At 35.4% G+C, this 15,970-nt stretch overlaps 1 protein-coding gene across 4 annotated transcripts in view; it reads right to left on the bottom strand.

The window, feature by feature from the left end:
- The window catches only part of LOC110103775 (SPX and EXS domain-containing protein 5), a 61,452-nt gene extending 54,758 nt beyond the window's left edge, over positions 1 to 6,694 (bottom strand). The window contains exons 1-4 of one of the 4 annotated variants that reach the window (XM_020832604.2): positions 6,474 to 6,694; positions 879 to 1,011; positions 660 to 787; positions 50 to 88 (exon numbers count right to left, since the gene is read on the bottom strand). In XM_020832604.2, coding sequence (XP_020688263.1) covers positions 50 to 88; positions 660 to 787; positions 879 to 960 — 249 coding nt within the window. In that variant the 5' untranslated portion in view covers positions 961 to 1,011; positions 6,474 to 6,694. Of the gene's footprint in view, positions 1 to 49; positions 89 to 659; positions 788 to 878; positions 1,012 to 1,898; positions 2,216 to 2,303; positions 2,467 to 6,473 lie in introns of those variants that run through there. The other 3 variants (XM_020832605.2, XM_020832603.2, XM_020832606.2) reach the window with 3 other exon arrangements.
- Positions 6,695 to 15,970: the final 9,276 nt, after the last annotated feature.

The raw sequence follows: 15,970 nt of genomic DNA, 5'->3' as shown, positions 1-15,970 counted from the left end.
TTAACAAAATATTTCTTATAAATTATAGGATAAAATGTATTGAACAAACCTTGCAACAGCTAATTCCCCATACAAGGAAAAGAAGAACCTGGCAATAACAAATTTATAAATCATTCAATAAGCCTAAAAATGATGGAACTCCAGCAGTTCATATATGAAATTTTTAAGAAAAGCAAAAAAAGTGCAAATAAATAGAAAGCACTTAAGCTAATGTATACTGTGCTAATGTACACTTAATCAACCAGAAAAAAATAATAGGAACTCAACTAATGTACAGATAAAGAAGTATGAGGTTATGGATTTTTCTTCTCCAAATTAATCAGATTATCAAATTTAATGGTTTCCACTCTCAGAAATGAAAAACTAAGATGCATTCCTTAACATCAAGGAATAAAATAGTTGTCCAATCTCGAGTATTCTTCAACCAGGATATAAAAAGCAATTGATCGAATAAGTAAAGTCATATAGAAATTATCACAAAATGGCTCTACAGTTATCACTTTGTTAGCTAAGAATGCACAACAGTTGGTTACAACTCGGCTAGTAACAACACCATATGAAAGCAAACAGATAAGTTAAAATCTGCAACATCCCTCAGACAAAAGTGCCAACTGAAAGTGGGCAGAAGCAAACATTCATATAGATGGAAAACTAATAACCTTTAATCTCCATAAGAGGACAGGAGATGGTGTTATGGCAGCACCATGGATCAGTACATTCCCACTTTTCAAGTCCATCATCTCAACTGATAAAGGTAAACCTTCTCCTTCACTTGTTTCAGCCAAACCTTAGCATACATTTGGATCAGACATTCCAATGGAAAATAACTGCATAATTCACATAGAAAACAATGATTCTCAATTACACCATCCAATTACCTTGTTCCGAAAGAGCAGGTTTACCACCTGCGCGGCGGAGTACAGGACTGTTTATGGAGGCTGGCAACGAAGCTCCAGACATAACATTCAACAGAATCCTTAACTTGTAAATTTACTTCCCATCCAACAAGGTCTGTGAATACAAACCAAATATCAAGTAATTTCAAAAAGTAGTGCATAATTTATAAAAGAACGTTTACGGGAAGTTAACCTTATTTAAATTCATGGGCAGAATTTAATCTAAGTGGTCAAAAAGAGGCGTGCAAATCTAAGATGCTTTTAAGGGTTGTTTGGTTAAATGTATTAAAATTCAAGAGTTGTAGAAATGCAAAACAAAAGAAATGTAAATTGTTTTTATTCAGGAGTTATTTGGTTGGAGGCAAGTCAAAATTCTCTTTCTTTTTAATTTGATTGAGTGCATATCAAATTCTATGAAATAAATTTAGAAGTCAAGAGGATTGCTGAAACTACTTAAACCAACAAATGCACAAAAAAGCAATCAATATGCCTTCATGCCCATTGAAGAATACATCTGCAAAAGAAGAGAATGGCAAAGGTTCCCTTGTCAAGAACATGAAAGCCATTAGCCCTAGTCTTTAAAACCGGCTTCATCTCCATTCAGAATAAGCTTACACTAATTACCACTCACCCCAACCTTCACTAAAAGCAATTATATTACAATCCAGGATAAAAATCTAAGGTTACTAGATGAGGCCTACTTCCAACGTTAAATTCTCCTTATGAACCCAAACTCTCCAACAGAACAGAGCATGAATCAATCCTAGACCTTAAGAATTATATAGATTTACAATGGATAAACCAACACCCACAAGCAATGAAAGAAACCCAGAAAGACAATCCAAGTCCAAAGATTCATTCTAAACCTGAAATTTTCAATTAAATTTCAAAAACACAAGCCACTCCAACCTGGAAACAGTAGAGGAAACAAAGAAGAACTGATATCCTATGTTCGATAACCAGAACGTGGCGCTACCTCTGAAATAGAGATAAAAAAAGTACCACAAAAATATCAACCTCCAGCCCTCAGCCTTTTCCCTTGACGCTTTCGCTCTAGTGCTCCAGCTTTCAGCTATAAGGCATGCGCAACCTGCGGCAGGATGGCAGTGGCAGGGAACCAGGATCATCGAAGAGTGCGGCGAAGGCAATGAAATAGCGAGCGGAGGTTCGCTACAAGGAGGGAGTCAGGCGCGATGGTCACATTAAGGGGGCTGTTTAGCAACAGGTTTTAAGCAGGATTCATGCGAAATCCTTCCAAACAGGATTTAAGCAGCCCGTAGAACTCACGGCGTAATAAATCCTCCACTTCTCTTTTTCTCTGTAAATCCGAGATTTACTAAATCCCGGAGTTCGGTGGATTTACGGTATTTGACTGAAGAAGCGCGCGAAAAGGAGAAAGATCGTTACCTTCACAGCCAGCGGGCTCCCGTCGCTACTTCCGATCCAACAGGAAGAACGACGAACTGGACTGAAGGTCGTCGAAGGAGGCGACGAAGGCTTTTAGCAGACTCGTTCAAAACCCTCCCGCGCGAAGAAAAGAAATGGAGAAGAGAAAAGCAAACTAGAAATGACTGATCGAATTATCGAAAGAGAAAAAGACTGTAATTCTACGTAATTTAATTAATATAAATATTTAAAATTAAGCTAATTAATATCCCTAAGTTATAATATTACTCAAATTAGATAATTAATATTCAAAATAATAATTATATTATTAGTTAATTTATTTAATAATTAAATTAACTTTTAATTATATTATTTATAATAATAATTTTTTTTGAGGATTTATCTACATATACAGCAAATATATATATATATATATATATATTTGCTGTATATGTAGATAAATCCTCAAAAAAAAAACTATTTCTTTTACTTACATATTTAAATTTAAAATTATATATCTATTTTTATTTCATTCCATATTAGCAACTAGAAAACTCTTAAAGATTGTTTGGTAGCAAATTTTGAGTAGGATTAAATAAAATTTAATGTAAATTTTGACAAAATAATTTTTAAGGTAAGTAAATCTTATTGTCAAGTGAAACACCATTTTACTATTTTGATGTCGCATTAATTTTTATGTAAGCCTATCACAAGCTCAACTAATTTGTTGTTTGACATCCCATTCACAATAAATGGTGGTGATCATACCGTCGTCGATAGGGCTGTAGGGTTGTAGGGGAACTTATGATTAAATTTAACCACAAACTCATACTTTTTTTTTTAATAAAACCTGTGGAGGGGCCTACGCGTTGAATAAAAGGGAAATTACAAGTCCTTAAAGATCCATAAGCTCAACAAAAAATACAGCCATTAAAGTAAAACCTAAGAGCTATTGGATCTACTAATTACAATTAAACAAGAGAATAAAAATAAATAAAGCCATCCCAAGGACCGAACCAGCCAAAGAGGCAGCAACCTGCATCCAGCAAATCCACAGCAAGCAGGAAACCCACCATAAGCCCAGCAGTCAATCGTCACAACCAGAATAAAAAGCCACCCAAATCCGAAAACCAAATATCCAAAAAATGGCACCACAATAGCAATATGCACAAAACAAAAGAAGAGGAACTACACCACAAGAAAAGAAGAAACCCCCACTAGCCATATAAAATACCACACAACCCAACACCCCAAGGCCCAAAGCAACAGCCACCAAGCCAAACACAAAACACAGTTTCTTGGCTTTCCTCTTCCTTCGACTACCCACCCGAACGAAAGTATCACGCAAACCACCAACCTTTTCAAACACTTCCTATTCATCACCTTCAGAATGAGAAGATGAAGAACATTCAAGCCAGAAGGATAAGATGAAGAACATTCAAGTCAATCCATTTGCGCCTTAACAATTGCGCCACCATCCAAATAGGCCTTCCCCGACCTCAACATAACTTGAGACAGAAGAACATTAGACGAAACAAGATCAACATGAACATCAACCAAAGCTTCACCACAAACACTCCCCACAATAAGAGGAAGAAAAAATGGTGCATTTTGATTCAAATGGCCAGCAGAGCTTTCTAAATCACCAAACGTATCCTTAGCCACCAACTCAAGATCTTGACAAAAAATCTTCTCTACTCCACCAACGATACCCTCCTCGCTATGAGCCAAAGCAATAATACAATCCTCCACCACACCATCACTAATCAAATTAGCATCAGCATTCTCAAGGAGAACCACATTAGGAGAAACCAAATTATATGTATTAAGGCAAACATCATCACCCTCAACCAATGTAGCCATATTCTCTTGCTCCTCAACATTAATACCAACGGGATCACACCCATCAGCATCAATGGAAATAAGAGGAACGCCATCAGCACATTGATCCACCCCAATCAATGGTGGATTAACACCAACCTCATGAGAAGAATGAGCACCAATCGAAACGCCCTCCCCCACAGGAGGGAAACCAACTAAAATAGGAAATAAAATCGGGCAAACATCTATCAAATGAGCCAAATATTTACAATGGGAGTAATACGGGAAAAACACTTACATCTCCACAGATTGAATGTACTCCACAGAATCAGAGCCAAGCCACACTTGATTAGGATAATGTTTAGTAATATCTAATTCACAAACTTATACACAAATTCGAACACATTAGGCCACGAATCCAAAACTTTATTGTTAAAGCTAAAGCACCCAATCACCTCTAAGTTATCAATGCCATCAATTAGGAAGAGGGCTTGGAGTCAACCTCCAAGTTCTTTAGTGTCCATAATTTTTTTAAAAAAATTTATATACATAACACTTAAAAGTTAAAACTATTGTAATTACATATCTAACACCTAAACTATACCATTTACTTTTCTACCACCCAAATACCATTCCAGTGATTTTAACTCTCATCAAAACCCCACCTTGACCTTTCCCATGGACATGCAAATCAGCAAATGGAAGAAAGAGGATCACACGCTTGAATGGATTGCACTCAGGCTCTAAAGCTTCGTCCATTCGTTCCTTTCTCCGGCTCTATGGTTTTGCTTGCTCGACAAAATGAATTGCACGCAATCCCTGTTTCGCCTGCTCTTTGGATCGCAAAAACATAAATATATCGCAGGTCTCCCGTCCTCTCTCTTGTTTTATTAGAAAGCATGGACATAACTCATAAAAACTTGGTACCATCCGCCTCTTTCTCCCATTTGCTAAAGATGAATCGCACATCCACTCAAAAGGTTAGGGTGGAGTTTTAACGGGAGTTAACGAAGTGGTATTTTAGATGAGTGGAATGATATTTAGATGATAGAAAAGTAAATAGTATAATTTTGGTGTTAGTAATGAAATTACAATAATTATAAGTATTATGTATGTAAAAACCTTTTTTTTTTTTTTTTATTGATGAGCCAATAATCTCAAATATGTTTAGGTTGCTAGTGTTAGAAAGCTCTAAATATCGGACACTAACATGGAGGAATTATCACAGCTTTGGGCATAAATTTGGAAGTAAGATTTGATTTAGGTGTTGATTGGTTGAAATACAAAGTGGTTTAAAGTATTACAACTGCATGGCTTATGTAAATCTATGTTTTTGATTGGATGAAAAAGAAATGCTAAGTAAAATAAATATAGTGTAAATTATTTTTGTTTTAGGTATTGATTGGTTGAAATACAAAGTGTTGTAAAGTAATACAACTGCATGGATTATGTAAATCTAAGTTTTTGATTGGATGAAAAAGAAATGTTAAGTAAAATAAATATAGTGTAAATTATTTTAGTTTATTTTTGAAATAAACTTGCTCAATTTTGATTGAGAATCGTTCACAACATAAGCAACCTCACTTGATCGCCGCCCGCCCCTCAACACTGTTTACGCCCAACACCGTCTTCGCCCATCGCTGTTGCCAGTCACTGCCACCACAGCCACCAGCACCCATCATAGGTCGCCGACGGCCACCACCACCGCCGCTGTCATCGCCACCCGCCGCCAGCCACTATCTTTAGACTTCACACTATATTCATTACTTCCAAAAAAACATTCACTTGTATTAACTTTACATTCATCTAAACAACTTCAAAATATTTATTTTACAATGTATTTTTTTTAAACTACATTCATTTTTTAGCCAACCAAATAACTCCTTATACTATAAGGTAGAGGGCAAAAAGCGAGCGTAGTAAGAAAATTAGAATCTTTCCTTGGAGATCTTCATAGCATGAAGGAGATGAGGTCTTAGCTGAGCTAAGATTTCAAGTAATAGAGGGCAAAATAATTTAACCCAAACGGATAAAGAGAGTTGAACTTGAAGAAACTTTAAGAGTTAAATTTTGAAATTATACACAATATAAGAATCTAGAGCGGGCCAGATCTACAGAGCTGCTTTAGGGGTCCCAAGACGTTTTGATCAATTATCTAGATAGGAATTTACTTGGAAGTTCTATTTAAATCGCAAATTCTGAAAAAACTGCCAATTTATTGCAGTAAACACCACAAAATTTATTAATCCATGTGCGTTGACAAACTTGAAGGTTTAATGAATTTAGGTATTTGGATCAGTTAATCTGGGGAAAATAGAGAATCGAAGAACAATTTGCCTTAGGATAGACAGAGAAAAGAAAGAATCAGACCTCCTACCTCGGACTCAGCAGCAGAGAGGCAATATGCGCAATAAATTTAGATCATAAGAGACTCCCTTCCGAATTCCGCCTCGGGATGGAGCTGATCGAGTGGCTAGCTGAAGAAGGAGATCGGCAAGCATTAATCGAGAAAGAAAGAGAAGAAACGTCGTTACGAAGGAAAGGAAGACCGTAACCTAGATCCGAAGCATTACCCTAATCGCATTTGAAAACAAAGATTTAACAAAGAAAAAAAAAATCCCTTTGTTTTGTTATTATATTAGAATTAAACGTGTCTGGTTTGTAATTAATATAGAATACTAATTCCATCTCCCTAATTCTCCTTCATATTTCTACTCTCCTATTACGTGCAGTCATTCAATCAGAATAGATCAATTAAAACGTGTCACGTTATTAATTTACTGTGTATCATTACCGTTAAGTATCAAGTGATGTGGCACGTCATGATTGGCCTATGAATGGTGTCCGTTGACCACAAGTAATATTTTCTTCTTACAAAAGGAAATATAATAAATGAAGAATATAAATTACCTTTATATGTGGGTTCAAATTATCTTCTTTTTTTGTATAACTATAAATATTTAAATATTTATAATTTATTTATAAAATAAATGTTGCTTGAGTTCATTAGAATGTATTGACCTCATATTTTAATATCTTATTTATAGATTTAAGACAAAATTCAATGCTAAGTGAATGACTAAAAATTAAAAATCTAATAATATTAGATAACAATGATTAATGATGTTTGTTAATGGGAAGTAAACATCTAAAGAGTTGGTTAATAGTTAGTTATTCACGCAATTTGTAACTTCTAAAGAGTCGCACATTAGAGAAATTATTACGTATGGTTATCGGACGTCGTTAGGAGGGCAATCAAGATGCATCACGTTACCAATTTATTATGTACCGTTATGTATCGAGTGATATGGCTCATCCTAATTGGCATTCGGATGATCTGGTGAACTCACGTAATAATTTCCCCGCACATTGAGTTGGTGTGAGAATTTTAATCCACTTTGGATAAAAAGTTGTTGGTTATTTTGGTGAGTTTTTTTAATGACTTTAGCCTAATGGAGTGGTTGAATAACTCATAACAAACTTGTAATTTCGATCAACTTTGGTGGCAAATAAGTCCATCTTCCTTGCAGCCTTCGACATAGAGGAGGCAACTTTTCGGTGTGGGCATGAATTGAACTTTTTTTTTAATTTTAATGGGTTTCTCGCAAGGTAAGCTAACATGAGGAAAAAATTGAGGATTTACAAGCAAATAAAAATATTAAGAAAATAATAAGAGATAATCAATCATTCAAACACATACAATTTTTACTTAGTCCAATCCCAACTTAAGTTCATGCATGCATGCATGCTTCACTTAGGGGTTATTTATTTGGCTTAAAAATGAATATTTTGGAGTTATTTGGATGAGTGTAAAAAGATTGTAAGAAATTTTTGTTTTGAAGTAAAATGAATACAATGTAAAATACAAAGAGGGTAGTGGGCGGTGGTCGGTGGTCAATCGTGACTGTCGACAATGGTGGTCAACGGCAGTGGGCGGAGGTCGTCATTGGTCGGTCAACGGTGGTGGCCGAAGGCAATGCTAGGTAGTGACGGGCAAAGAACGCCGGAAGAGGCTACGGCGGTCGTGGTCGGCAATTGTAGGAATTGTAACACTCATCAAAAATAAAAAGTAAAATCACTAAAAATAAAATCGAACGTGTAAGTACATTCTTACTCATAAATTAGAGAAATTGAGCTTATTCATGCCAAAATATTAAGAAAAGGCAAGCAATTTTTTTTTTTTTTTTTCTCCATCGAATACTATAATCACAATGAATTTTCTCAAAGAATAAGGCTTAATGACAGATTTTGTGATAGAGGCTTTAGGATTTCATGAAAGCATTAGCCTTAGGTCAAAAATAAAATAGGATATATATGTTAAGGCCTTGGGTTTTAATTTATTCATTAAAATAATTAAAATATATATATTTTCTTATGTTTTACCCAATTGCTAGCACTCAAAATTGTTCAATTTATGGATTTATTTTTTGCTCCAAAAGACTATGATATATCATATATGTGACGCCCTAAGATCTAATGTGTGAGAATTATCTATTTTATCTCTTAATTAATCTATCAGAATTTTTAATAATTCACAATTATAAATAAGTCCAATGGAAGCAACTATTAATCATTTTCATCAACTTACAAATCTAAATTTATTTTTTTCACAATTCTTGTATAATAACTAGGAATTCATTTTGGTTGCGGGCTAAAATATATGTGGCGATAGAGTTATTGCGTCTTAGCGTTGTACGGATATCCAGCTCACATACAGATAATACAAGATTTTTTACTTGGAAATCACTGAAAAGGGGAAAACCCATGGGCCTTGTCGAGTTGAAATGGTTCCAATAGTGTTTGGATAGATTACAGTGGGTTGACTCGTCTCTAAGGATGATCATATTACAAATGTCAAAGATATAATTGAAATCTAGTGAAAAATAGGGATGAAAGTCCAGCGTCTCTTAGTGGACTTCGGCTTCAGGCAGATGGCAGCACTTCGACGTCAAGCGGTGGTCTAATAGATATCCGTTGTCAGGTAGTGGTCTGATAGAACTCCATCATCGGGTAGTTGTCTGACAAAACTCCGACGTCGGGTAGTGGTCCGACAGAACTCCGGGAATTAGGTGGTGGGACTCCGGGCGTCAGGTGTTTATCCGGTGGAACTTCAGGCGTAAGGTGGTGGTCCGCTAGAACTTTGGGCATCATGTAGTAGTTAGCTTATAGTTTTTTTGTCTTCTATTTTCCGGGTTTAGAAAGGGAAAAGAATCAGTTGAGTAATAATTTTCAAGATTTGATCTTAGTCGATATAGGTATTTCTATTCTTTTAATTTGTGTACAATAATGACTAATTATATAAGTTGTTCTGTTCTATATTATAGTATGTAGTCATGTACTGTAATGTAGTAATTGTATACACATTTTGACGATAAAATGAAAAGAAAATTTTATGAATGAGTTTATTTTCAGTACACTAGTAGTTGTTAATGGCTACGTGGTTTGTCGATAATTTTAAAGTTAAAATTGGATGAAGAACTTGAAAAGTTTTCAAAACTTAGATCTTACGGTTCGCCTGTTACAAACCAATATGATAGGGCATGTCCAATCTGTGGGTCTTATTGAGTTGGGTTGTGATAATATACATGTCATATACAATGATTATAGTATATAAATGTATCAAGTACACTCATTAGTATGCTTGTATTATGTCAAAATGCATGTTAGAAAAGATGAATAATGAATTTATGCATATTATATATTTCATGTACAAATGTAGTATATTAAATCTTGACTGTTTCATATGTGGCCATTTCTAAAAAAAATGATATATATGTAAATTAATAATAATAAAAAAATATATTAATCAATCAAAATGTTCAAGTGATGATATATACCATATATCAAAAGATATATGGTGGATGTTAGCTAGAATATGAGATATTATATTTTAATCAATTTTAGGATAGAGAGAAAATAAATAAAACTTAATATCATAAAAAATAGAAGTAGAACTAAGATTACTTATCACAATCAAAATATTTTCACAACTAGAGTGATGGAAAATACTAGCCTCAACCTGGCTTTCCCTATATCTGTTTAATTGTAATTTGCATGAGTATATAAATGATAGAACTCGTTGATTCATTTATATGGTAATTGATAATTAATCATAAGATATACAACTTGTATTGATTTCAATTAATCATATAAATGACACTATATGTGACACCTCCATAATAAATATACAGTTCTATTTGTTCTGATTCGACCTAATTTGAGGTAATCCACTTGTTGCATCCTGAAATATTTGTGGCGGTGGAGAAATATAAAGTTTAATGTCTTAGCTTTATATGAAAATCCAGCACACAATCAGATAAAAGAGAGGGTGTAACATTTATAAAAAACACCAAGATTTTTACGTGGAAAACCATGAAAAGGGAAAAATCATAGGGCTTTGCCCAATTTGAATGAATCAACTATTATTTGAAGTTGATTACAAATGAGGCCCTTACTTGTGGGGAAGTCCTTGGGTTGATGTAATAAATATACATCATATAAAGTGCAGTACATGGTGGGAATTAGAAGAATCACTATTGACGTGTTTGTTTGGTCGAAAGGTTCATAGTAGGCTGGCGACATAGGTCAGAAAGATCGTAGTCGGATGATGTTGGTTGAAAGGATCGTAGTCGGTGAGAGATGGAGGTCAGTAAGATCATTGTCTAACAACAGAGGTCGGAAGGACCATAGTCGATAGATGATAGTAATCAGAAATACAGTTGTCTGGTGACAGAGGGCTAAAGGACTGTAATCTGGCGACGAAGGTCGAAAGGACCATAGTCGGCAGGCGATGGTGGTCAAAAAGACCGTTGTCTGGTGACTGAGTTTAGAATGACCATAATATGGCGACGGAGTTTAAAAATATAATTATCTGGCAACGGAGGTCAGAATGATCGTAGTCGACAGACCATAGTGGTCAGAAAAGATTGTTATCTGACGACGGAGCTCGAAAAGACCATAATCGATGCCCGACAAATGTCGAAAGACTATTATCAAGTGATGGAGATCATAAGGATTATAGTCGATGGGCGACGAAGATCGGAAAGACCGTTTTTGGGTTCTAGTCCAACAAGAATTGGAAGCAGGGTGAAAGTCCAACGTTAGTTGGTGGCCCGACAGAAGTCTAGCGTCAGTCAACAACTGGGTGGAAGTCCGACGTCAGTAGAAAGTCGGGTGGAAGTCCGATGTCAATCAAAGAATGGACAGAAATTCAGCGTTAGTTGAAGGCCTAGCAGAAGTCCGGCGTCAGTTGGTAGTGGGTAGAAGTTCGAAGTTAGTTGGTAGCCGGGGAGAAGTTCAGCGTCAGTTGGCGGTTAGGCAAAAGTCCATCGTTAGTTGGTGGTCGTGCAGAAGTCCGGTGTTAGTTGGAGGCTGGGCATAAGTCTAACATTAGTTGCCGGTCAGGCAGAAGTCCAGTGTCAGTTGGTGGTTGGGCAGAAGTTTGGCAAAAGTTCAACTACGGTCGGTGGCTAGTAGGGGGTCGAGAAGGAGTTTGGTGGCAAGAGAAATTTCTTATTTTTTTTCCTCTCCTCTCTTCTTTCCCTCGTTCCTTCGGCCCCTTTTCTATGAGAAATGAGGGTTCTATTTATAGTTTTCTGAGAGTGGCATGGCTAGTAAATAGGAGGAAGATCAAGGATATGTTGTGAATGGTTTGAATGGACGATCGATGTTGATCCCCTTAATTGTTTGCTGGGCATTTGAATGTCTTAATGATATCTATATTTGACAACCTTGGGCTCGTTGGATTCGTCTCGTCGAGCCGCTCGATTCGATTATAAGCATGTCTCGTTTGGAAACTTTTTGGTAATCCAAATTATGGTTTGAACCTTCCAAATATGCTTCGAGTCTTTTATTTGGACCCATTTGGGTTTGAATTTCTGAGACATTTAGTTCAACTGTAAGTTTACTGAAATCGGAGTTCAAATGATCCAGGATTTAATTTTTGAAGTTTCCATCTTTAGTTTGCTTTGAGACTCGTGCCCGATCAAGATAATTTTTTGATGATGTGTCATGACTAAATTTTTGTATTTGAATCTCTTCTATGTGTTTGAGCATGTTTTATGTTCATGTGAGAGTCTACATGTATTCTGAAGTAGGTCCTATGTGTCTGTGTGCATTTTCCCAAAATGTAAAATTTTCCCTCTTGGGCCCTATGACTTGAGTTGTCGCCACTGTAATGCTGAGCTCTCTAGAATTTGAAAATTAATTTAGCATGAGTCTAGGGGTGCAAATGAGTCAAGATGGCTCGTGAGCTGACTCGAGCTCGACTCGTTAACGAGCTCGCTAGTCGAGCCTATCGAGCATCGAGCTCGAGTTCGAGCTTAATTTCGAGATCGGTGTATTAACGAGCTCGAGTTCGAGATTTACCCTGTCCGGCTCGAGGGCTCGTCGAGCCGGCTCGATTAATTTGGGCGGGAACTGAATTTCTGAAATTCGAAATGAATACACTGCGACATGCTGAACTGGACAAAATATGAACCGAACGAAAGCCAATAATGTAAAAATCCCTAAACATTAATTCGACGAAGCCAAGAGCCGGTCCACATACTTCTTTCGTTCGTGAGGTAGAGTGCGGCGCTCCTTCCTCAGCTAGGGTGAATTCGTTCTTCCGGTGCTCAACGCCTCAACCTGCTATCGTCTCCGATTAGTTCACTTATTTCCTTCATAATCTTTTCTTGACTTCGTTTTTCTGGTACTTTAGCTGCTAACTTCTATGGTTAGGTCGCTTTTTGCCTTCATCATTGCTTCTTGCCTTCGTTCATCTGGTGCTCGAAGTTTTTATCTGATGTGGTTTAGGTAAGTTCATATTCTATTAACTTTGCTTCAGTTTTTTTTTTTTTTAATATGCCTGAAGTTTTTATTGTGTCCGCGCAGTTGAGGACTTCGCAAGCTAGACCTGCTATCTTCTCCGGTTAGTTCACTTATTTCCTTCATAATCTTCTCTTGACTTCATTTTTTTGGTACTTTAGCTGCTAACTGCTATGGTTAGGTCGCTTTTTGCCTTCATCATCGCTTCTTGCCTTCGTTCATCTGGTGCTCTCGAAGTTTTTATCTGCTGCGGTTTAGGTAAGTTCAGATTCTATTAACTTTGCTTCAATTTTTTTTTTTTTAATTTGCCGGAAGTTTTTATTGTGTTCGCACAATTGAGGACTTCACAAGCTGATCTAAGTAAATTTTCGTTGAAGCCGTTTGATAGGTATACTATAAGTAAACAGATTTTTTTTCTGAAATAATTCTTCGTTGTTTTGTTATCATTGTTTCGTTGAAGCCATTTGATGATTGTTGAAGATCTACATGAAAAGTTCAGTAAACAGATCAGATCACCTTCGTTTAAGCAGTTATCCATTTTTTAGTATACTTTGATATAATTTCTGGTAAAGAACTTTGTGAGGAAATGAGGTTCTAGGATAAAGCTTTAGTTGCCAGGAAAAAAAATTTAGTGGTATAATTATTGTTAAGTCAATGTTTGAACATTTTAGCCATTACCATTGTTGCTTTTAAATACCTGATAAAGCTTTATTTGCTAGAAAAAAACTATATTGGTATAATTATTATTTTTTAGAATACTTTGATATAATTACCGGTAAAGAATGTTTTAGCCATTATCATTGTTGCTTTTAAATGATTTTTTTTTTTTTGTATATGTTTATACGTGTTTATATTCCTTATAGTGAATTATTGTTAAGTCAATATTTGAGTTAACTTATATGTGTTTTCATTACCTATGCTAGAATGTCGTTCGAACCAATTGTTGAAGATAATATAAGTGAGTAAATAATTTTGGAGACAGTTGATGAAGTGTCATCTGATAGTCTAAAAGTAAATATTGGGTTGACTAAAAATAATGCTGTGGTGGAGGAAAATAAAGGTGTAGAAGGGTATATTGTAGGCACATGTAATCATAATGAAGATGAAAATCCAATCACAACAAAAAAAAAAGGTTGAAGAGATCATCTGTGTGGGATGAGTTTAAGGAAGTAATACTTCCTAATGGGCAGAAAAAAGGGGAATGCATTCATTGTAAAAAAAACTTATCCATAGGAACTATAGGGTCGATAACACAATTTAGACGTCACCTTGATCGTTGTGCAGCTAGGATTCGTTTCATAAGAAACCAGAAAGTACTTCATTTTCAGCTCAAGGAAATTGATTCTATTGCTGACAACTCCCAAGAGAGTGCTAGTTTGATCACATTTTCTTATGAAAATTCTAAAGTAAGAGAGAGCATAGCACATTATATTTTGATCAATGAAAAGTCATTTTCTGTTGTGGAAGAGTTTGGTTTTAATCTTGTTTTGAAGTCAATGTCTTCCTATTTTTTGAAATATTCAAGAACAACAGCTCGTAGTGATGTAATGTTAGTTTATGATAAGGAGAAGAAAAAACTTCATAATGCATTGAAAAGCATAAATAGAACCAGTTTTATAACAAACATTTGGAAGTCAAAGAATCAACGAATATCTTATATGCTAGTTACAGGCCATTATGTGGACTCAAATTGGAAATTGCAGAAACGTGTATTAAGTTTCCTTCACTTGTCACCTCCTCACACAGCTACAGAAATTGTTGACACTTTCTACAAGTCACTCAATGAATGGGGTTTGGAAAATAAAGTATTCACACTTTCAGTTGATAATGCATCTAATAATGATCGTGCCATTAAACTTCTTAAGGATAATTTTCGTGTAAGGAAGAAGTTATTTTTTGGAGGACGGATATTTTATATTCGTTGTTGTGCTCACATATTGAATTTGATGGTCAAAGATGGTATAAAGAGTATTGATTTTGTTGTGAAAAAAATTAGAGATACAATCAGTTATTTAAATGCATCTGAAGGGAGGTTACTTAGATTTGCTGATGTTGTACATCAATTACATTTGTCTACTAGAAAATTAATTATGGATTCTCCAACAAGATGGAACTCAACCTACAACATGCTAAATGTGGCTCTTAAGTTAAGGGATGAATTCATTTCATATAGTGAGAGAGATTTAACTTATCACAACTATCCCACAGAAGAAGAATGGAGTAATATAGAGAAGGTATGGACATATATAGTTGTATTTTCCTTGCATTTTAAAGTTTTGTATGGACTTTGTTTTAGATTAGGTTCTGCTTGAGTTTATTTCTGCTTTAGTTGTATTTCAACAGCTTGAGTTCTTGCTGAAGCACTTTTGTTATGTGATATTGGCTGTTTTGGAAGGAAACTGTTGTTGAAATTGTTTGGTGGTGAAAATTTTGTCAGCTATAATCTTTAAATATTGTTTATGCTGAAGTACTTTTGTTATATGATAAATGGTTGTTTGATGAAAATTTTTGTTTGCATTGTAGCTAAATATTAAATAAGATATATATGTGTAAAAATGTAGTTAAATAATAAATAAGATATATGGCTTGTTTATATAAGATATTTTAAAGCTCTGTATCAACTGAACTACCGAAGCCTGCAAAAGAATATCAGGAGAACGGTCCTGAGCTTCCGCCTGGGCATTAAGAGGAGATAATAGAGGGATTGGAATTTCTTGAGAAGCAGATTGGAGGATGTTTATAATTTAGGAGTACAATATGCCAAGTATTTTGCTAAGAAATATTATACAAAGCATTTAATTCCAAAACAATCAATAATATATCAAAAATATCATTTTGGTGGTAAAATTTCTAAAAAAAAAAACATTCAATTCGAGCCGTTTATCGAGCCAACAATCGAGTTGAGCTCGAGCCAATTATTCGAGCTCGAGCTAACGAGTCGAATTCGAGCCAAGAATCGGACTCTCGAGTCGAGCTCGAGCTCGAGTCAAGTGTATCATTAACGAGACAGGCTCGAACCACCTATGACTCGAGCTCGACTCGACTCGTTTGCACCCCTA

The sequence above is a fragment of the Dendrobium catenatum genome, unplaced genomic scaffold (assembly GCF_001605985.2).
Source record: "Dendrobium catenatum unplaced genomic scaffold, ASM160598v2 fragScaff_scaffold_1391, whole genome shotgun sequence".
NCBI classification, from domain to species: domain Eukaryota; kingdom Viridiplantae; phylum Streptophyta; class Magnoliopsida; order Asparagales; family Orchidaceae; genus Dendrobium; species Dendrobium catenatum.
This window is presented reverse-complemented; position numbering and strand designations above follow the sequence as displayed.